We start from the raw sequence: 23332 nt of genomic DNA, 5'->3' as shown, positions 1-23332 counted from the left end.
CTGAAAGGCAGACGCTCTACCGCTGCGCCGCTGTGACAACGTGATGTCTTGTTTTATGCCTTTTTCTTTTCACTGCCTTGTAGAATATATGTATAATTCATGTCTCATTTTATGTATAATTTATGTGTTGTGTTTGCCCGGGTCTGTGTGACTGTGATGCTGCTGCAAACAAGGTTTCCATCGTACCCTGTAACTCACCATAGTTATGCATTTGACTTGCCTTCACTTGATCCATAAATACTTCACAATAAAATTCAACTATATAGAGCAGGCCGCCAAAAAAAATGAATTAATTTCATAATCGGCTTCAGACCATCACTATTAACTCCGTGGAAATGAAAATCCTAACCCCTGTGGCAAAATTATGATCTTTTCAATTTTTATTATATTTTAAATTTATAAGTTGAGGTTAGCACATAATATTCTCATTTAAAATTTTTCATCACCCTACCGAATAATAATTACAACTGCACAATCTCATTGACGTAGACGAGCAATTTACGTAAGAATGCCCTGTTCATTCTTTTAACAGGTATGTTTTGGATTGGCATCAAATTCATACAACATGTAACGTGACTTAAGGGTCATTTTGGATCGGTGGATTTCTGAAAGATCCGCCAGCCGTTTCGGATGCATGAGTTAGACAAACAAGTTACAGAGACAAGGGCAGCATATTAGCATATTCTGACCTGCCTTTCCCCAATTGAGAGTGTAGGAAGGAACTGCAGATGCCGGTTTACATCGAACATAGACCCAACATGCTGGAGCAACACGGCGGGTCAGGAGGCATCACGGGAGAAAAGGAATAGATGACCTTTCGGGTCGAGAGGTCTGAAGAAGGGTCTCGACCTGAAACGTACCTATTCCTTTTCTCCAGAGATGCTGCCTGACCCACCGAATTACTCCAGTACTTTGTGTCTATCTTCCACAACTGAGATCCTCATGCTGAACTGTAATTCTCCCGCCCCCGCTCCTCTCTTCCTTCCCCTCCCCCCCCCTCACCTACATGTACACATAATCTCTATACCTACAAACTTGTACGTCTTGAAGTGTGGGAGGAATCCGGAGCACCTGGAGAAAACCCACGCGGTCACGGGGAGAACGTACAAACTCCGTACAGACAAGCACCCGTGGTCAGGATCGAACCCTGCTCTCTGGCGCTGTAAGGCAGTAGCTCTACCGCTGTGCCACCGTGCCACCTCGAGATTTCATTTTAAATTAGTTTACGTTTCAATAGCAAGGTTTATGATTGTCTTTAAGATGATATCTGTACTTTAGATTCAGATTCAGATTCAGATTCAATTTTAATTGTCATTGTCAGTGTACAGTACAGAGACAACGAAATGCATTTAGCATCTCCCTTGAAGAGCGACATAGCAAACGATTTGAATAAAAAATAAATAATAAGTGTCCGGGGGGGGGGGTGGTGATTGGCAGTCACCGAGGTACGTTGCTTAGTGGAGTGACAGCCGCCGGAAAGAAGCTGTTCCTCGACCTGCTGGTTCGGCAACGGAGAGACCTGTAGCGCCTCCCGGATGGTAGGAGGGTAAACAGTCCATGGTTGGGGTGAGAGCAGTTCTTGGCGATGCTGAGCGCCCTCCGCAGACAGCGCTTGCTTTGGACAGACTCAATGGAGGGGAGCGTGGAACCGGTGATGCGTTGGGCAATTTTCACCACCCTCTGCAGTGCCTTCCGGTCGGAGACAGAGCAGTTGCCATACCATTCTGTGATGCAGTTGGTAAGGATGCTCTCGATGGTGCAGCGGTAGAAGTTCACCAGGATCTGAGGAGACAGATGGACCTTCTTCAGTCTCCTCAGGAAGAAGAGACGCTGATGAGCCTTCTTGATCAGAGTAGAGGTATTGTGGGTCCAAGAGAGGTCATCGGAGATGTTGACTCCCAGGAACCTGAAGCTAGAAACACGTTCCACCTCCGTCCCGTTAATGTGGATGGGGGTGTGCGTGCCACCTCTGGACTTCCTGAAGTCTACAATGAGCTCCTTGGTCTTCTGGGAGTTAAGGGCCAGGTTGTTGTCAGCGCACCATGCTGCTAAGTGCTGGACCTCCTCCCTGTAGGCCAGCTCATCGTTGTTGCTGATGAGGCCAATCACCGTTGTATCATCTGCATACTTGATGATGGTGTTAGTACCATGTACAGGTGTGCAGTCATAGGTGAAGAGGGAGTAGAGGAGGGGGCTCAGCACACAGCCCTGAGGAACGCCGGTGTTCAGGGTGAGGGTTGAAGAGGTGAGCTTGTCTAACCTCACAGACTGGGGTCTGTTGGTTAGAAAGTCCAGTATCCAGTTGCAGAGGGAGGGGTCGATGCCCAGGTTACCGAGTTTGGTGATCAGTTTTGATGGAATAATGGTGTTGAATGCTGAGCTGTAATCGATGAACAGCATTCTTACATAAGTGTCTCTGTTGTCAAGGTGGGAGAGGGCGGAGTGAAGTGCCGTTGAGATGGCATCCTCCGTACTCCTGTTCTTGCGGTAGGCAAACTGATAGGGATCCAGTGTGGGGGGTAGGCAGCTTTTGAGGTGTGCCAGGACCAGCCTCTCGAAGCACTTGGTGATGATGGGGGTAAGTGCAACTGGGCGGAAGTCGTTGAGGCTTGCCGCAGTGGAGTGTTTTGGCACTGGCACGATGGAGGTGGCTTTAAGGCAAGTGGGGACAACTGCTTGGGCAAGTGACAGGTTGAAGATGTCAGTCCAGACGTCTGTCAGCTGCGCAGCACAGGCACTGAGCACGGGCCCAGGGATGCCGTCAGGGCCAGCAGCCTTACGTGCATTAGTCCTACTCAGTGCCACGTACACGTCGTAGGGGGTGAGTGTGAGGGGTTGGTGATCGGCAGGTAGCACAGCCTTGATGGCTGTCTCTAGATTGTCCCTGTCGAAGCGGCCATAGAAGTGGTTAAGCTCCTCAAGGAAGGAGGCGTCGCTGGATGTGGGGGTGATGTTGGAGGGTCTGTAGTCCGTGATGGCCTGGATGCCTTGCCACATGCGTCGGGGGTCGGAGTTTAACTGTCCGAGATAACTATCTTGAGATAATTAATTCTATTCTGTTGAATTCAGCCGACTGTATAAGTAACGTTTGTAGGGTCGCCAACTCTCTCACTCCCAAATAAGGGACAAAAGGTCAAAATACGGGACAAATTCCCGGCGGCAATTCGTTAACCGACTCGGCCGTGGCTGGGTGAATGATGAGTTGGCCCGGGTGCTGGACTGTACACAAAGCCCAGCCGGCGGGGCCAGCTGAGGAGTTTTGGCCCGGGCCGCGCGACGTCGCACACAAAGACTGGCGCCCCATCCAACTCATGAACTGATGATCGGCCGTGAGAAAGAGGGGTGGTGGTGTCGGCGGTAAGCGAAGGTCCGAAGGCCAGGCAGCTGGCCGGGCTGCCGACCAACAGGGCTGCAGGCGAGGCACTGCTGCTGCACTCCATGGGCTGCACTGCATCGGGACGGGACGTGGCGCTCCGACCCGAGAGTACCCTCGACCCGAGTAGTAGCAGTCAAATATGGGACAAGGGTGGTCCCGTATGGGACAAACCAATCATCGATCATGGGGCAACTCTAATCATCGATCACCCGTTCACACTAGTTTCTTACCCACTCTCTACACACTCGGGGCAATTTTACAGAGGGCCAATTAACCTACAAACACCCTGATCTCTGACGCTGAGAGGAAGCAGCTCTACCCACTGTGCCTCTGTGTTGCCCTGAATTATATGGGAAACCATTCAATTATCTTACATTCCTTGGGAATAGATCTCAGGGAAACCTCTGGGATCAGACTCTCACCTGCATAAGTGGGTTAATACAGTTCTTCAAAATAGTTTATAAATCAAATGTATTCAGCTGTCTTTCTCCAACAATGTGTCCCTCTTCCCACTCTAGTTCTCCGATTAGTTTCACTGACCTCCTGATTAGTTTTAGTCTTTATGCCTCGTTGTCACCTTCTCCTCAGTCAACAATGAACCAGTCTACATTTCCTTCATCATCGCCTGCTTTGATCTGTCCATTTCACACCTTACATGCTCTTTGTACCCTTCCATATCTCTAGTTTCCCCCTCTCCTGACTCCCACCCATTGCTTCTCTCCAGAGATGCTGCCCGACCCGCTGAGTTACTCCAGCACTTTGTGTCTATCTACAGCACTTCTGTTGTACTCTACCAATCCCTGCTTCTGTAGGTCTGCAACCAATTCTTTCATTTTGCTTGGACATCTTGGAACTGGGTCAAACCCAGGTATATATTGGACTATTTCAGGGGCAGTATTTTGTCAAACAAAGTGTTCAGATAAATCATAAAACAATAACATGGAAGGAAAAATCTTACTGTTTGAGCACAGGCAACGTACCTGCAGTTGATTTTGATGTCATCCATCTTCCAAAGCTGCTAGGAGGTCTGGCCCGAATATCATCAATCACATCGCTAACAATGGAGTCGTCAGCATATCCACAGAAGCTGATGTCTGGTTGCCATTCACCATTTTCTGGAGAAAAATAAGACAAAGATAAATCACGCTTCACTCTGGTGACAACAAGCACTGATGTTTAGTTTAGTTTAGTTTAGTTTAGAGATCCAGCACAGTAACAGGCCCTTCGGCCCACCGAGTCCATACCAACCAGCAATTCCCCCGCACACTAACACTATCCTACACATACTAGGGACAATTTACAATTTTTACCGAAGCCAGTTCAGCTCCAAACCTGTATGTATTATTAATGTTTAATGTTTTATGTGTCATTCCGAACTGTCACTGTATGTCATGTTGTCACATGCGGGCGGAGCACCAAGGCAAATTCCTTGTATGTGAATACTTGGCCAATAAACCTATTCATTCATTCATTCGTCGTTGGAGTGTGGGAGGAAACCATAGCACCTGGATAAACCCACATGGTCAGGGGGAGAACGTACAAACTCCGTACTGATTGCACCCGCAGTCAGGATCAAACCCAGGTCTCTGGCGTTGTAAGGCAGCAACTCTACCACTGCGCCACCGTGCTGCCCAGACCAGAAGCTGGTAATAAGCCGTTAGCTCAAGGCAGACCATGGGTAATGTGGATTAGTCCCCATTGTATTTGCATCTCATTCCCACCAAGATCAGCATAAAACATTTTCAACCAATGCTGAATATCAAACTCCATGGAAAATCCTTTAGGGTGAAGCAAAGTGAAGTGTAATGCCATTTATTACCATTGGAAAGAATCTGCGAATAAAATGGAGAATCGGAACTCTAACCAAATCAGAACGAAGAAACTATGAAGGATTTGCAGAAACAGTAGCAAATGTAGTGTGAGAAACACATTTAATGTTGTGTTGCTACAAGGAACTGCAGATGCTGGAACCTTGCATAGAACAGGGTGTTTCAGTGGTGCAGCGGTAGAATTGCTGCTTTACAGCGCCTGAGAACCGGGTTCGATTCTGACTACGGGCGCTGTCTGCACAGAGTTTGTACGTTCTCCCGGTGATCTGCATGGGTTTTCTCCGAGATCTTCAGTTTCCTCCCACACTCTAAAGATGCTCAGGTTTGTAGATTAATTGGCTTGGTATATATAAAAATTATCCCTAGTGGGTGTAGGATAGTGTTATGTGCGGGGATCGCTGGTCGGCATGGACTCGGTGGGCGAAAGGGCCTGTTTCCACGCTGTATCTCTAAAAACTAAAAATATATATTATTAGACACAAAGAGCAAGAATTTTGGGTGGTGCAGTGGCGCAGCGGTAGAATTGCTGCCTCACAGCGCCAGAGACCCGGGTTCAATCCTGACTACGGGTGCTGTCTGGACGGCATTTGTACGTTCTCCCTATGACCATGTAGGTTTTCTCCGGCTGCTTCAGTTTGCTCCCGCACTTTAAAGACGTGCAGGCTTGAAGGTTAATTGACTTCGGTAAAAATTGTAAACTGTCCTGAATATGTAGGATAGTGCTAGTGTGCGGGGTGATTGCTGGTCGGCTCAGACTAGGTTGGCCGAAGGGCCTGTGTAGGCTCTGTATCGCTTAAAAACTCAGCGGGTCAGGCAACATCTCTGGAGAACATGAATAGATAACATTTCGGGTCGGACCCTTCTTCAGACCGGAAAGTCACCCATCCATGTTCTTCAGAGATGGTTCCTGACCTGCTGAGTTACTCCAGCACTTTGTGTCTTTTTTTGTAGACCTGCATCTGCAGTTCCTTTGATCTCATTCTCCAAATGAACCTGGCATTCAGATATAATAAATTGATAGGATAGGTACATAGAGCAATTCTGACCATTGACTATATATAACAGATAACGTACCTTTGATCAGTGTTACCGCTGTTACCGCTGTTTCCTCCTTGTCATCGGCTGTTCGTTTAATGTAGGGTGTTGTGGCAATTTGATCGGGATCTAGGTACAGAGTGAAAAAACCTTCCATGCCCAAGTACCTGCCATTGTCAACATCCTGACCACCAGCAATCTTTTGTAATTCCTAACGAAATAGAAATAAAATTCCCAAATATTAACGTTAGCTTACAAAAATGAACGATGTCGGTAAAATTACAAAGATTAATAATGAGAGGAATAGATCGGGTAGACGCACAGTCTTTTGCCCAGAGTAGGGAAATCGAGGACCAGAGGACATAGGTTCATGGTGAAGGGGTAAAAGATTTAATAGGAATCTGAGGGGTAACATTTTCACACAAAGGGTGGTGGGTGTATGGAACAAGCTGCCAGAGGAGGTGGTTGAGGCTGGGACTATCCCAAAGTTTAAGAAGCAGTTAGACAGGTACATGGATAGGACAGGTTTGGAGGGATATGGACCAAACGTGGGCCGGTGGGACTAGTGTAGCTGGGACATGTGTGGGCAAGTTGGCCTGTTTCCACACTATGTCACTCTACGACTCTATGACTCTAAGCTGCTCATCAACTTCAAGAAACCCAGTGGGCCACACACCCCAGTCAGCATCAATGGTGCTGAAGCGGGACTGGTCAACAGCTACAAGTTTAGTTGAGAAGAAACTAGGGTCTCGACCTAAAACGTCACCCATCCCTTCTCTCCAGAGGTGCTGCCTGTCCCGTTGAGTTACTCCAGCATTTTGTGTCCATCTTCACTCCACATTCAACAGGGAACTTGCAAACATTTATTAGACATTGTGAAAAGCAGAAAGGTGGTTTAGTTGAGAGATATAGAGTGGAACCCGGCCCTTTGGCCCATCGAGGCTGCATCTATATCCTCTGCCAAAGTTGATGATGCTCCCTAATCTTGTATCATCAGCAAACTGATATTGTTTCTTCTGTGCCTTTGTCCGAGTTGTAAGAATGAAACCATTTCCTTTCATATAACATGGGACTTTTTTCAGAATATATATGGCACTTCACGAAATGCTTTGAATTGTCATTTAAGAATTTAATTAATGGAGCTTTAAATATGTTCCTCATTACTGCTCTAATGTTAAACAATCGTTAAACCTTGGAGAAAATAGGAGAAGACCTGGGTATGTGTGTGGGATTCTCAAAAGATGCCAAACTTAAAGGGGAGATAGAGTTGCTGCCTGGCAGCACCAGAGACCCAGGTTCGATCCCGACTACAGGTGCCGTCTGTAGGGACTTTGTGAGTTTTCTCCGGGTGCTCCAGTTTCTCCTCCCACATTCTAAAGACGTGCAGGTTTACAGGTTACTTGGATTCTGTAAGTTGTCCCTAGTGTGTAGGATAGAACTGGTGTATGGGCGATTGCTGGTTGGTACGGACCTGGTGGGCCGAAGGGCCTCTTCCTAGCTGTATCTCTAAACCAAACTTTATTTTAAGAACTAGCTACAGTAAATGTAAACATTCATGGATTCTGTATTATGGTGTGACAACTATTACAGATAAATTAAATCAAACTCTTACATTAGATTGAAGATAGACACAAAAACCTGGAGTAACTCAGTGGGTCAGACAGTGTCTCTGGAGAAAAGGAATAGGTGACCCTGAAGAAGGGCCTCAACCCAAATCGTAACCGATTCCTTTTCTCCACAGGTGCTGCCTGATCCGCTGAGTTACTCCAGCTTTTTGTGTCTGTCTTCGGTTTACGCCGGCATATGCAGCTCCTTCTTACATTAGATAGTTGGGCAGTGAGACCGTTGTTCGTGTTGTCTTCCGAACTGTCCCCTTGGTCAAATTCTTCAGAAGCAGGAACGGGATCTTCACTAGGAATATCGGTAAACGTTGAAGTTCTCTGGGGTGGCAGCTGAGAATTGCCAGCGCTGGCTTTATCCAGGATTCGGCCTGCACACCTGGGCCTCCCCACCCAGCCTTTACCAGAGTGAATGGCGAAGGGAGTTGGTCTTTCATCACAATGGGTGTCCATAGCCAGTCCAATCTGAGGAGGAGATGGCTTGCGGCTTGAAAGTGAATCTTCCTGGACAACTCCCGAGGAATCTACAGTTGATAAAATTTATAATAGCTAAATTAAAGCGGCAGGAATATATTAAAGCAGCAATTACAGGTGTCAAGTAGCCAATGAAACAGTATTGAATTAGTACCTGAAGCATATTATCTCGCACAGTCAAAGATTCTAAAATACATTATTCATAGTATTCCGCACTTCAGGATAGAAGTAACTATGCCAAATAATTAGGAAGGCGAATGTTAAGTTGGCCTTCAGTACAAGAAGATTTAAGTATAATCTTTCTCCAATTATTGAGGGTCTTAGTGAGATTGTATCTATAATAATGCCTACAGGTCTGGCCTTGCTACCCAAGGGTATATATACACAGGTACACCACTGGTGATCTGGCACCTCCTCTAATAAGAACAAAATCACAAAAGCGCACTTGAAATTCCCACCCCCACCCCCAAAAATGTGGAGGGTCTTCAACTCCAAAAGAATTTCACTCTCTGTAGAACTCGTTATCACCTATGCCACAGCCAGCAATGGACCATTGTGGGCTCCACATTTCCATCATCACCATTTCTCCAAATTCTTTTATTTGCTTTTAAATCCCTAAATGGTCTTGCCCCGTCCTACCTATCTGAGCTTCTTCACCCTTATACACCCTCCCGCTCTCTCAGGTCAGATGATCAGCTGCTCCTGATTGAGCCAAAAACTAAGCGGAAGCTCAGAGGGGACCGTGCCTTTGCTGTGTCGGCTCTGAGATTATGGAATGAATTGCCTCTGCACGTTAAACAGGCCCCTTCTCTAGCTGTTTTTAAGTCACTCCTGAAGACATATCTATTCTCCGTGGCCTTTGTAGACCAGTAAGGTGTCGACATATTTATTTACTTTATTTGCTTGGTTTTGCTGCGTGGTTCGTACTCATGTTTTGTCTTTTAGTTTATTGGTGGATTTTCGTATGTAATTTATGCGCATCGTGTTAGCTGTTTGTTCTGTTGTTCTGCCTGTTTTATGATGTCTTGCTTTTTTTTTTTCTGTACAGCACTTTGGTCAGCTTTGGTTGTTTTTTAAGGTGCTTAACAAATAAAGATTATTATTATTATTGCGTTCTGCAAATCTTTTATTCATTTGTTCGAAGTCTCTCGGTTCCCTTCCCTCCCCCAGACTCTCAGTCTGAAGAGCGGGTGTCAACCTGAAACGTCCCCTATTCCTTCTCTCCTGAGATGCTGCCTGTCTCCGATGAGTTTACTCCAGCTTTTTGTGTCTATCTTCGGTTTTTAAAAAAAGCATCCACGATAAGGATGAGAAAAAGTAGAAATTCTGTACCTCCAAGAGTGTCTAGACTTGTGTCGGGAAATAATGAGAGTTTTATTTCCCTTTTTACATTGTCAGGGCAACTAAGGACCGGTGGATCATATTGATTTGAACCTTGATCTGATGAAGTATTAGTATTTCTTGATATCGTGGAATCTCGCTGCACCAACCAGCTCTCCGGGTTCGGTAAGTTTCTATTAATTCTGAAAAAATAAAATCACAAAACACACCCTATTAATTACATATTAAAACATATTAAAAAATCTCACATTTCACACTAAACAATATTCTACACTGAGACAAGCATAAAGTTGCAATGTGGTACAACTGATGGACTTGCTGCCTTACAGCGCCAGAGACCCAGGTTCGATCCTGACTACAGGCGCTGTCTGTGCGCAATTTGTACGTTCTCCCTATGACCTCATGGGTTTCCTCCGGGTGCTCCAGTTTCCTCCCACATCCCAAAGAGGTGCTGGTCCTGTTTATTGCCTCCTGTAAATTGCCCCTAGGACGCAGGGAATGGGATATCTTGGCTTGCGTGGATCTCTAGTCAGAGGGTGGTGAATCTGTGGAATTATTGGCCACATAAGGCTGTGAAGGCCGTCAATGGATATTTCCAAGGCAGAGATACATAGATTCCTGATTAGTACGGGTGCCATAGTAGAGGCTATGGGGAGAAAGCAGGAGAATGGGGTTAGGAGGGAAAGATAGATCAGCCATGATTGAATTGTGGATTAGATTTGATGAGCCAAATGGCCTAATTCTACTCCTATTCCTTATGACGTTTTGACTCTGTGGGCCGAATGCCTCTTTCCGTGCTGCATCTTGCACGTTAAACAGGCCCCTTCTCTAGCTGTTTTTAAATCACTCCTGAAGACATATCTATTCTCCATGGCCTTTGTAGACCAGTGAGGTGTTGAATTGTTTATTAACTTTATTTGCTTGGTTTTGCTGCGTTGTTCGTACTTGTGTTTTATGTTTTTTAATTTATTGTTTGGATTTTTGTATGTAATTTATGCGCCTCGTGTTAGTTGTATGTTCTGTTGTTCTGCCTGTTTTATGATGCTTTTCTGTACAGCACTTTGGTCAGCTTCGGTTGTTTTTAAGGTGCTTAACAAATAAAGTTATTATTATTATTATTATTATTATTATTAAGAAATGATTAGGAAGTTTATATTGTCAGCTTCAACCATAAATGTAGGTAAGAAATGTAGTGCCTGCATCATCATCATCATCATCATCATCATCATCGTTAAAAACATCAACGGGCACGGTGCCTTACAATGCCGTGTACGACAGTGATCGCAACTTCTACTGAAGTGTGGATGGACGTCGACTCGCTAGGAGCTCATCCACCCGTTGGCAGGTCTTGTTTTTGGTCGTGCTGGGGGTCCACAGCCCCCTCCTCACCTGGCAAACCGGATGGCGGGGAGACGGTTTAGTCGCCGACTATCTGACCATGCAACAGGTAGCACGGGATTACATGGTACCTGTGGCGGGGAGGGGGAGGGGGAGGGGGGACTCCCCCCGACATGACTGCATAAAGATAAGTATAAAATAAAAAATATTAAAAAGTTGAATTGATTAAGTCCGTGTTCTCGAGCCCCATCTTCTGTCTTCAATTGAAAACTAGATTTGGCTATGACTCGATGTCCGAAGCCAACATGCATACCAATACTGAGCTAGTTAAGTCAAGTATTAGTCCAGAGAGTTTTATTGTCATGTGTCCCGGATAGGATAATGAAATTCTTGCTTGCTGCAGCAGAATATGTAAATATAGTACAGAACAGGAGATAAAAGTTCAATGTGTCTATATACCATAGACCATATATAAATACACAATAAATAAACTGATAAAGTACAATAGTAATAATAGGCTGTTAAACAGTTTCATAGTTAAACAGCGGGAATGGATCTCCCTTCCCCAAATTTTACAATAACCCATCGCAGAAATAGATACGTTTCAACATAATCAAGGTTTTGAAATTAATCTCATTTTTATCATTAGTGCCAGATGGTTATTGAAAGATATTGAGTGACTTAAAGAGCAGAGTGTGTATTTTAAACCATGGTTGGTACATACAGGCTTGAGTTGGAACTGATGTGTGCGAGTGAAGTTGTATAATAGTCAAATTTAATCAGATAAGGCCAAACGAAGGGGCATATTACTGCAAGGGTACAATTCCCAAGGCTCTTATTTTATTTAATTTAATTTTTTTTTTTTTTTTAATAGGTGCAGGAGCAGGCCATTCAGCCCTTCGAGCCAGCATCGCCATTCATTGTGATCATGGCTGATCGTCCCCAATCAATAACCCGTGCCTGCCTTCTCCCCATATCCCTTGATTCCACTAACTCCTAGAGCTCTATCTAAAGCCCCTGTCCCACTTACGTGTCCCTGGCAAGCTAATTACGCGACATATAAAGCTGGAGTAAGTCAGCGGGACAGGCAGCGTCTCTAGGGGGAAGGAATGGGTGACGTTTCCGGGCCCTTCCCCACCTTCAGTCTGAAGAAGGGTCTCGACCCGAAACATCACCCATTCCTTCTCCCCAGAGATGCTGCCTGTCCCGCTGAGTTAATAATCAACTATGCTCTGTAAGTGCACTGTAATTCTTTGCAGAGTTGACCTGCCTTCTGGTGCTTTGAGATAGAGTTGCACGAAGCAAGACTGATGCTGAGTTTGCTGCCAGTTACCTGGAGACATGCTATTATATTTAACTTCATTTCTATCCTTCAATCTGTCCCTTTTTCCATCTACTCTCACCCACCTGCACTGCCAGCTTCGGCAAAGGTTTTAAATGTGCCCAGAGGCATTTCAGTCTGTCCCGCTGACTTACTCCAGCTTTCTGTGTCTATCTTCGGTTTAAACCAGCAGATAGATAGAGCTGCTTAAGAAGGAACTGCAGATGCTGGAAAATCGAAGGTAGACAAAATTGCTGGAGAAACTCAGCGGGTGAGGCAGCATCTATGGAGCGAAGGAAATAGGCAACGTTTCGGGTCGAAACCCTTCTTCAGACAGATACAGCTCTTAGGGCTAGCGGAATCAAGGGGTATGGGGAGAAGGCAGGAACGGGGTACTCATTGTGGAGTTTGTACGTTCTCCCCATGACCTGCGTGGGTTTTCCCTGCGATGGTCATTTTCCTCCCAGTTCCTTCCTGCCCGCACCATCGTGCGTTTGTATGTGAATTACTCTCTCTTATTTCAAACTTTATGCAAAAACGAAATCAATTCAGTACACAAAGTCTGTAGGTTAATTGGCTTGGTATAAAAAAAATGTAAAATTGTCCCTTATGTGTGTAGGATAGTGTTAGTGTGCGGGGATCGCTGGCCGGCGCGGACTCGGTGATCCGCGGGCCTGTTTCCGTGCTGTATCTCTAAACTAAACTAAACAAAAGGGCATAGCTTCAGGGTGAGAGGGGCAAAGTTGTGAGAGTTTCAAAGGAGAAGAGCAGGGCACATGGTTGTTTTATAAAGAGGATGGTGGGTGCCTGGAACATTCTGTCAGGGTGGTGGTGGAGGTAGATACAATAGTGGTGTTTAAGTGGCATTTATATAAGCACACGGATATGCAGCGAATGGATGACCGTGGATCACATGCAAGTTGAGGAGATTGATTTACCGGCATCATTTTCAGCACATTCATTGTGGGCCGAATGGCCTATTCCTGCGCTGTTCCATGTTCGATGGTCTAACTGTCATCTCGATGCATAGGCTGGAAGACTGGGCTATTGAATAGTTTCCGGAGAGCAAGTTGGCAAGGAAAATATATTTGCAATGCACTGAAAATGGACAGATTCGTAAAGGTGCAATCACAAAGATAACTGCGATATTGCAATAGAAAGAGGGAATAAATAACTGGGGTTAGGGAACTATATCGCTGAGATCCAGAGCATAACAAAATAGCACCATCATGATTTCAAGATAGATACAAAATGCTGGAGGAACTCTGCGGGACAGGCAGCATCCCTGGAGAGAAGGAATGGGTGGCGTTTCGGGTCGAGAGGTTTTCAGTCAGTCTAAAGAAGGGCCTCAACCCCGAAACGTCAGCCATTCCTTCTCTCCAGAGACGCTGCCTGTCCTGCTGAATTACTCCAGCATTTTGTGTCTATCTCCGCTGTAAACCAGCATCTGCAGTTCCTTCCCGCCCGCACCATCGTGCGTTTGTATGTGAATTAATCTCTCTTATTTCAAACTTTATGCAAAAACGAAATCAATTCAGTACACAAACAAAATGTACATTAATCATTAAATGGGAATTGCATCAGTGGCAAAACATGAAAAATTAATACACTTTGAAAGTCATAGAAACAAAACATAGATGACAGAATCAGAGACTCGCATTGTCTCTAAGATGTGCGACTCACTCGATAATGTGAATCTCAAAAGCCGACCACATCTTTAAACCTTTATCTCCGTTTATTTGTATTTTAACAGCACAAAATCGTCAATGATTACTCCAAATGTTTTCTTCTGCAAAGTGCCATTTATCTGATGATGTCTGTAGAGCAGTATGAAGCTAATCCACAGACATTACTGTCATACCTTGAATGGCTTTCTTCTACGCTGCACTCTGCTTCTTCCACCAAATAGTTGCGACTTTCTTCTATTATTTCATCGGTGGTCTAATTTAAAAAAACAACACAATACGGTCACTCACCTAAACTTTCATTCCCTCCACCACAACCGCCACAACATGGCCGGGGTCTATCAGGAATGTATATAACAGCAGAAAATGCTGTGAATGTTTGGCAGGTTGGGCAACATATTAAAGGGCCTGTCCCACTTTCACGACCTAATTCACGAACATTTTTACTCGTAGACATTTTTCATCAGGCTAGAAAAATGCCCCGACCTACTTGATGCCACGAGTACCTACGACTAGCATCACGGCCTGCTACGACCTACCGACGACCCCCTATGACCTCGTGGCGACCATGCTGCGAGTATGAGTCAAGGGCAAACTCGGCAGAGGTCGTGAATTAGCTCGTGAAAGTGGGACAGGCCCTTTACTTTACTTTAGAGATACAGCACAGAAACAGGGCCTGCGGCCCACCGAGTCCACGCCGACCAACGATCACCCCGTGCACTCGTTCTATCCTACACACTAGGCACAATTTACAATCTTTACCAAAGCCAAATAACCTACAAACCTGTACATCTTTGGAGAAGTAAAAAGCAAAGCTTACTGGCTTTACCTTGCACTGGGGTGAAGGAAAGAGCATTCACGTCGCGGCCCTGTTTCCACCAATCTTTCCACCACCACGTACAAGAAGCACAAGAAGCAACAAGACACACACCATTGTACGCAGATGCCCAGAGGTGTGTTCAGCTCTGGCTGTGCAACCTCTAATCTTGTGTGTGGACTCGATAAGGAGACCTTGCACCAAACGTCATCCCCTTATCATGTATCTGTGCACTGTGAACAGCACAATTGTAATCATGTATTGTCTTTTCACTGCCTGGTTGGCACGCAACCAAAAGCTTTTCACTGTACCTCACTACACGTGACAATAAACTGAACTGATTTGAACTGAGTTAGCATTTCAGACCATTGACCTAAGTTTGAAAAGGGGAGACACTCTGGCCTTGCATTCCTCAGCAATGAGTTTATTTGGAATAAACATACTCACAGCATCCAATTCGGTGAATCTCAAAGCTGACTGCACTGGCTGCACCGGCTCAGCGTCTTCAGATACCTCGTCGACTTTAAAAAGCGCAACGTAGCTTTCATGCTCCTCAATCTCCTCAGCTGCAAAAAGAGAAGAGACCAACTTGTTTATGTCAGTTTAGCGTATCCAAAGTTTCACTTGGACTGAGTCTGAGGAAGGGTCTTGACCCAAAGCGTCACCCATTCCTTTTCTCCAGAGGTGCTGCCTGACCCGCTGAGTCGCTCCGGCTTTTTGTGTCCATCTTCGGTTTAACCCTGCATCTGCAGTTCACTTTAAACACATTTCACTTGATTTTGTGTTTCATCCAGAACATTCATACAGTGATGCGGATGGTAGAGTCCCTGCCTCACAGTGCCAGAGACACGGGTTCGATCCTCACCCTGTGTGGAGTTTGTACGTTCTCCCCGTGAATGCGTGGATTTAGTTTAGTTTAGTTCAGTTTAGTTTAGGTGGGTATCGTTTCATGACATGTATTCTCAGGTAGTGAGGTGCTTTTTGTTGCGCGCTGTCCAGTCAGCAGAAAGACTACACATGATTACAATCGAGCCATCCTTTAAACAGGACAAAGGGAATAATGTACAGTACAAGATAACGTTCAGTAAAATCCAATTAAAGATAGTCTGAGGGACTCCACTGACATAGATGGTCGCTCAGGACAGCTCTCTTGATAGGATGGTTCAGTTGCCTGATGACAGCTGGGAAGAAAATGTCCCTGGGTTTCCTCCGGGTGCTCCGGTTTCCTCCCACATCCCAAAGATGTGTGGGTTTGTAGGCTGTGGAAACAGGGAACTGCTGATGCTGGTTTACAGAAAAGGACTTCAAGTACAGAACTAAATCAGTCAGCATTTCTGGAGAAATTGGACATGTGAAGTTTCGGGTTGGGACCCTTCTTCAATGTGCCCCGAAATGTCACCTATCCATGTTCTCTAGAGATGCTACCTGAACCAATGTGTTACTCTGGCACTTTGTGTCAGATTTGTAGGTTAAATGGCTTAAAAATTGCCCCAAGTGGATGAGAAAGTAGAATAACATAGAACTGGTATGAATCAACTAGTATTGACCAAAGTGTAGGATGGAACTGCAGATGCTGGTTTAAACCGAAGATGGACACAAAAGGGTCTCGACCCGAAGGGTCTTAACCCTAAACATAACCTCTCCAGAGATGCTACCTGGTTACTCCAACATTTTGTGTCTATCTTTAGCATTGATCAATGGTTGGTGGGCAGAAGCGACTGTTTCCATGCAGTATTTCTAAACTAAACTGACCCGACACAAATCTTTGTGGAATTTATCAATAGAATTGGCCTTCTGCACAATGAGTTGTGCAGAGGTCTGCATTTCTTATATACAAAATCAATGGTTTGTTATAAACCAGCCCGTGGACTTTCAGTGAGAGAGAGAGTTGCCAGTCACTGCTGCCCCTGCCTAGACTCACTTACCTGCAGCAGGAACATAGTCCTTGAAGTTGGATGCTCATTGCTGAAGCTCTGTTGAACACAGAGCCTTTCACAGTGAAAGTCAGGCTTAATTCCCAAACAGATTTTGACGACTTAAACAACGTTCGCAGGCTTGGTGGCCATCAAAAGACATTGAACGCTTTTGACATTCGCAAACATCGGAAAAAATATCACCAAACTATAAAAAATTTAAATCGCGCTTTTAAAAAATGATAAAATATTAAACATCTAAATAATTAAATATGTTAAAGAGCATTGTAAATACGAAAACAAATCACTAGGAAACAGTAGACAACAATTCAAACAATTCAGTATGTTTAAATTAACATCTCAGCCTACCGAGTCCGTGTCAACCAGCAAGCCCAGTACACTATCCTACACATTAGAGACAATCTACAATCTTTTACCGAAGCCAATTAACCAACAAACTGACACGTCTTTGCTGGAAACCGGAGCACCTGGAGGAAACCCACGGGGTCACGGGGAGAACGTACAAACTCCATACATATAGCACCCGTAGTCAGGATCGAACCCGGATCTCTGGTGCTGTAAAGGGCCTGTCCCACTTGGCCATCATTTGCGCCTCATTTTAGCGCATCATATGTAAAATAGGTCAACGAGTCGTTACACGCGACATCGCGCGCAAATCACGCGTCATCATGCTGTCTAGTGTGCGTGATGTCATTTGTATACCCTGCGACACATGGTTACGCACGGTGATGTAACCATGCGTCGCTACACGATGCACGTGAGACGTCAGGACGTCAGCGTACAATGCCAATGCGTCAGCGTGAAATCCTGGAGCACCGCACGATACCGCGCGCAACTCCACACTCCTCCACACCTCTCCATGCGCCCGTCCCGCGCTACCCACACACTACCCGTGCATCACAGTGTCATTTAATCTCTATTGCTAAATCTGAGCTTCCCTCTAGTGGTGCCGGGATCTAGGCAGATCAAGATTGGTACAAAATGCAAAAAAAGATAAAGAATTCAGTTTACGTTTATTATTATGGTCACCTGTACTGAGGTACAGTGAAAAGCTTTATATTGTATGCTATCCAGTCAAATCAGAAAACTCCAGATATAGACACGTGTAAGCAAAACCCACAGTTACAATGGGTAGAACAAAGGGAAAGATACGGAGTTCCCAGCATTGTAGAGCAATAGTACAAGAGACAAAGTCCAATGTTCACTTTAGTTACAACACTGAATGAAAATACTGACCAGTCAGTAGAAGTTCTTCATCATTTTCCTCGTTCTTCTCTTCACAAGATGAGAATGTAGAATTACTTCGGCTATCCATGTCTTCAACCGGAAATGATAGTTCTGGAGTTCTAAAAGAAATGTTGTCATTTAAATTTAATAACAGGCTGTAAAATAAAACTTGCACCGATCACACAGAAACCTAGAAACATAGAGAGTGGGTGCAGGATTAGGCCGTTCCGCCCTTCGAGTCAGCACTGCCACTCAATATGATCATGGCTGATCATCCAAAACCAGTACCCCGTTCCTGCTTTCTCCCCATATCCCTTGTTTCCATTAGCGCTAAGAGCCATATCCCAAAAACATCCAGTGAATTGGTCTCCACTGCCTTCTGTGGCAGGGAATTCCACAGATTCACAACTCTCTGGGTGAAAAAGATTTTCCTCATCTCAGTCCTAAATGGCCTACCTACCCCTTATTCTTAAACTGTGACCCCTGGTTCTGGTCTCCCCCAACATCAGGAACATTTTTCTTGCATATCAGATACGTCTGCCCCTTCAGTTTCCAGCCATTCCCTTAAAATTGCTGGCAATAGCATAGTTTAGTTTAGTTTAGAGATACAGCACGGAAACAGGCCCTTCGGCCCACCTGGTCCACACCGACCAAGTATCCCCGCACACTAACACTAGCCTAGGGTTGGGTGTTTATGCGTGCTATTTTCGTGATATTTATTTAGTTGTTTATCTTTTAATATTTTACCTTGTATGTATCGTTAGCTTTTAGAAATGTTTGAATGGTGCACTGACTGGCTGACATTTTTAAATTTCGTTGTACATGGCTCATGTTACAATGACAATAAAGAAACTATTCTATTCTATTCTATTCTATATTCTACACACCCTAGGGACAAGTCACACTTACACCAAGCTAATGAACCTACAAATCTGTACGTCTTTAGAGTGTGGGACGAAACCGGAGAAAACCCACGCAGGTCACAGGGAGAACGTGCCAACTCCGTACAGACAGCACCCATGGTCTTTAGTCTTTAAGCTAATGTCATTCATTTTTATGTTACTGACAGACTGAGAAAGCTCCATCTAGCAATTTATTGCATTCAGTCAGCCAACTTAAAACACAAATTGAATCTGATGAGTCTCGAAAGCAGTTTCCAAATGAACCATTTTCAGGATGTCTTTGGAGTGTGGGAGGAAGCCGGAGCACCCGAAGAAAACCCACGCAGGTCACGGGAAGAACGTACAAATTCCTTACAGACAGCACCCGAGGTCAGGATCGCACCCTGGTCTCTGGTGCTGTGAGCCAGCAACTCTACCGCTGTGCCACCATGCCGTGCCGTGCAGCGAGAAACCCACAAAAAAATATATTTTGTAAAGTCAAGATGGACTTGTTGAAGATACCTTCTGTTGGTCTTCAGCTGCAACTTCTCCAAATAGGTTGCATCGTGCTCTGTCAACTGTATCTCCTTTGGTTCTGAATTTTGCATGCTGTCTTCTGTTTGTGATGTCCCTGTGGAAACTGACAAGAGATTATCCACAAATAAATCATTAGATGTTAGGAAATGTACACCACTTAAAGAAAAATGCACTCTGGGCAAGTGTGCATCTACCTGATCTATTCCTCTCATGATTGTGTATACCTCTATAAGATCACCCCTCATCCTCCTGCGCTCCATGGAACAGAGACCCAGCCTACTCAACCTCTCCCTATACCATTTGCTGATTTAGGTCCATTGTCACGGTACGTGAAGCCAACAGTTCTGAACCTGGGTTTTAGGATGGACAGTGACTTTAAATTAGATCGCCAAATATGCGCGGTGGTTAAGTCCAGCTTCTTTCACTTAAGGAGGCTGGCGAAGGTGAAGCCCATTCTCGAGCGGCAGCATTTTGAAACAGTAATCCATGCCTTTATTACATCTAGGCTGGATTACTGTAACGCGCTCTATTTTGGAGTTGCTCGTTCTTCACTGGCTCGTCTCCAGTTGGTTCAGAATGCTGCTGCTCGCCTTTTAACTGGGACTCGAAAGAGGGAGCACATATCGCCAATTCTGGCATCCCTACACTGGCTCCCGGTGCACTTTCGAGTTCATTTTAAGATACTGTTATTTGTTTTTAAATCTCTGAATGGGCTCGCCCCGCCTTACCTCTCTGAGCTGCTCCACCCATACGCTCCTGCCCGGTCCCTCAGGTCAGCTGGTCAGCTGCTCCTGGAGGTACCGAGGTCTAATCGGAGGCTCAGAGGGGATAGAGCCTTCTCTGTTGCTGCTCCAGCACTCTGGAACAACCTGCCGTTGCACATCAGACAGGCCCCCTCACTGTCCATCTTCAAATCCAGTGTTAAAACACATTTGTACTCCCTGGCTTTTGACCATGCCTGAGACTTTGCTTCTGTTTTTATTGTTTTTAATGTTTCTTTATTTTACATGTCTTTTCCTACTATTTATTTTGATTGTTATTATTGGTGTGTATTAACTTTTTTGTCAATGATTAGTGATGTACAGCACTTTGTTGCAACTATGATTGTTTTTAAAGTGCTCTATAAATAAAATTATTATTATTATTATTATTATTATTATACCTCAAACCTTCTAGTCCTGGCAACATTCTCATAAATCTTTTCTGAACCCTTTCAAGCTTGACAATATCTCTCCTATAACATGGTGCCCAGAACTGAACACAATATTCTAAGTGTGGTCTCACCAACGTCTTATACGACTACAACATGACCACCTAACTTCTATACTCAATGCTCTGACTGATGAAGGCCAAAGTGCCAAAAGCCTTTTTGACCACCTTATTCACCTGTAACTCGACCTTCAAGGAACAATGCACCTGCACTCCTAGATCCCTCTGCTCTACAACACTACCCAGAGGCCTACCATTTACTGAGTAAGTCCTGCCCCTGTTTAACGTCCAAAAACGCAACACCTCACACTTCTCTGTATTAAATTCCATCAACCATTCCTCCGCCCACCTGGCCAATCGATCCAGATCCTGCTGCAATCTTTCACAACCATCTTCACTGTCTGCAAAACCACCTGATTTTGATGTTTTCTATTGAAATCGGATTCTAGATAAAGTGTATTGTAGAAAACTAACCTTAATACCAGGTTAAGCTTATAATGACAATTTAATTTTGAATTTGAAGTTTTCCAAAAACAAAAGGTGGTGAAGGTAAGATCACTGAACACAATCATAAATTCTTAAGTAGAATTGAAATCATTCATATGCATCACTTTTTATAAAAAATAATAAAATAATGATCCTTTTTATGAAATAATCTAATCTTAGGTGGCACTAAAGTAATTTATACCCAGAGGATTCCATGCATCACTCTCTATTTCACAGCTGCATAGCTCCAAACGCTATCTCCTGTGGTTTTTGTGAAGCTTTATCCACTGTCCATTCTCTGCATCATAAAGTCAATCTGATTTGACTGGCTCATCTTTCTCCTTAATCTGGCTTATCAACTCTTAACCGTATGTTGAGGTAAATGATATATGGGCCTCGTTGTAAACCAAGATGTTCCATTGATCTCATTGTGCCATTCTCATTTCCACTAATTCCTCATTCATATTCATGGGTGGCACAGCTGAGGAGCCACTGCCTTACAGAGCCAGAGACCTGGGTCCGATCCTGACTTGCCCGCACGGAGTTTGTACGTTCTCCCCGTGACCAGCGTGGGTTTTCTCCAAGATCTTTGGTTTCCGCCCACACTCCAACGACTACAGGTTTGTAGGTGAATTGGCTTGGTCAATGTAAAAATGTTCCCTGGTGTGTGGTGGGTGGTGTTAATTTGTGGGGATTGCTGGTCGGCGCGGACTCGGTGGGCCGAAGGGCCTGGTTCCGTGCTGTCCCTCTAAACTAAATTAAACTAAATATTTATTCGATAGAGTTGTACTTAAGTTTACAGTAGAAACTCAATACAAACAAATCATTATAGAAACATAGCCAATAGGTGCTGGAGTAGGCCCTTCGGCCCTTTGACCCAGCACCGCCATTCAATATGATCATGGCTGATCATCCAACTCAGTATCCTGTACTTGCCTTCTCTCCATACCCCCTGATCCCTTTAGCCACAAGGGCCACATCTAACTTCCTCTTAAATATAGCCAATGAAATGGCCTCAACTACCTTCTGTGGCAGAGAATTCCAGAGATTCACCACTCTCTGTGTGAAAAATGTTTTCCTCATCTCGGTCCTAAAAGATTTCCCCCTTATCCTTAAACTGTGACCCCTTGTCCTGGACTTCCCCAACATCGGGATCAATCATCCTGCATCTAGCCTGTCCAACCCCTTAAGAATTTTGTATGTTTCTATAAGATCCCCCCTCAATCTTCTAAATTCTAGCAAGTACAAGCCGAGTCTATCCAGTCTTTCTTCATATGAAAGTCCTGACATCCCAGGAATCAGTCTGGTGAACCTTCCCTGTACTCCCTCTATGGCAAGAATGTCTTTCCTCAGCTTATCCACAATCAGTACCCCGTTCTGGCATTTTCCCCCCATATCCCTTGATTCCTTAGCCCTAAGAGCTGATTACTGTTGTTATAATAATTCTATCTGAAGACTCAGTTGATCATCTTTACCATCAGCATGAAGAACACTGAGTTACGGGATCATTGCATGAGTTTCAAGAGCTATTCAGTGGATATGGATCACGTGCAGCTGGGTTACATGAGATAATGTTGGTATCCTGTTCAGTACAGATACTGTGGGCTGAAGGGCCTGCTCCTGTACTATAGTATTCTATTCTATAGTAATCTACTGTACTAAAGTAACGCTCTGTAGAGAAATTGACAGCACTAGGCCTGTGTTTGCTGGAGTTTAGAAGAATGAGGGGGGGGGGACCTCATTGAAACATGCAGAATAGTGAAAGGCTTGGATAGAGTAGATGTGGAGAGGATGTTCCCACTAGTGGGAGAGACTAGTACTAGAGGTCACAGCCTCAGAATTAAAGGCCATTCTTTTTGGAAGGAGATGAGCAGAAATTTCTTTAGTCAAAGGGTGGTGAATCTGTGGAATTCTTTGCCACAGAAGGCTGTGGAGACAAAGTAACTAGATATATTCAAGGCAGAGATAGATCGATACTTGTCAAAGGTTATGAGGAGAAGGCAGGAGAATGGGGTCAGAAGGGAGAGATATTAAATGGTGGAGGAGACTTGATGGGCCAAATGGCCTAATTCTGCTCCTATCACTTATGGTCTGATGATCTTATGAGACTCTGCCTGTCCCGTTGAGTTACACCAGCATTTGGTTTTCTATAGTACTGTTTGGAGTGACTCTGCGGGCCGGACAACATCTTTGGCGGGAATGGATGGACAACATTTTGGGTCA

At 44.7% G+C, this 23332-nt stretch overlaps 1 protein-coding gene across 1 annotated transcript in view; it reads right to left on the bottom strand.

The window, feature by feature from the left end:
- zbbx (zinc finger, B-box domain containing) overlaps positions 1–23332 on the bottom strand; it is a 51558-nt gene that overhangs the window by 8682 nt on the left and 19544 nt on the right. Inside the window, exons 10-17 of the mRNA XM_055646327.1 lie at positions 19400–19517; positions 18006–18115; positions 15283–15401; positions 14195–14274; positions 9666–9856; positions 8061–8383; positions 6280–6451; positions 4357–4491 (exon numbers count right to left, since the gene is read on the bottom strand). Of these exons, the coding sequence (XP_055502302.1) occupies positions 4357–4491; positions 6280–6451; positions 8061–8383; positions 9666–9856; positions 14195–14274; positions 15283–15401; positions 18006–18115; positions 19400–19517 (1248 nt within the window). The remainder of the gene's footprint in view (positions 1–4356; positions 4492–6279; positions 6452–8060; positions 8384–9665; positions 9857–14194; positions 14275–15282; positions 15402–18005; positions 18116–19399; positions 19518–23332) is intronic.

This window comes from Leucoraja erinacea, chromosome 14 (assembly GCF_028641065.1).
Source record: "Leucoraja erinacea ecotype New England chromosome 14, Leri_hhj_1, whole genome shotgun sequence".
NCBI classification, from domain to species: Eukaryota; Metazoa; Chordata; class Chondrichthyes; order Rajiformes; family Rajidae; genus Leucoraja; species Leucoraja erinaceus.
This window is presented reverse-complemented; position numbering and strand designations above follow the sequence as displayed.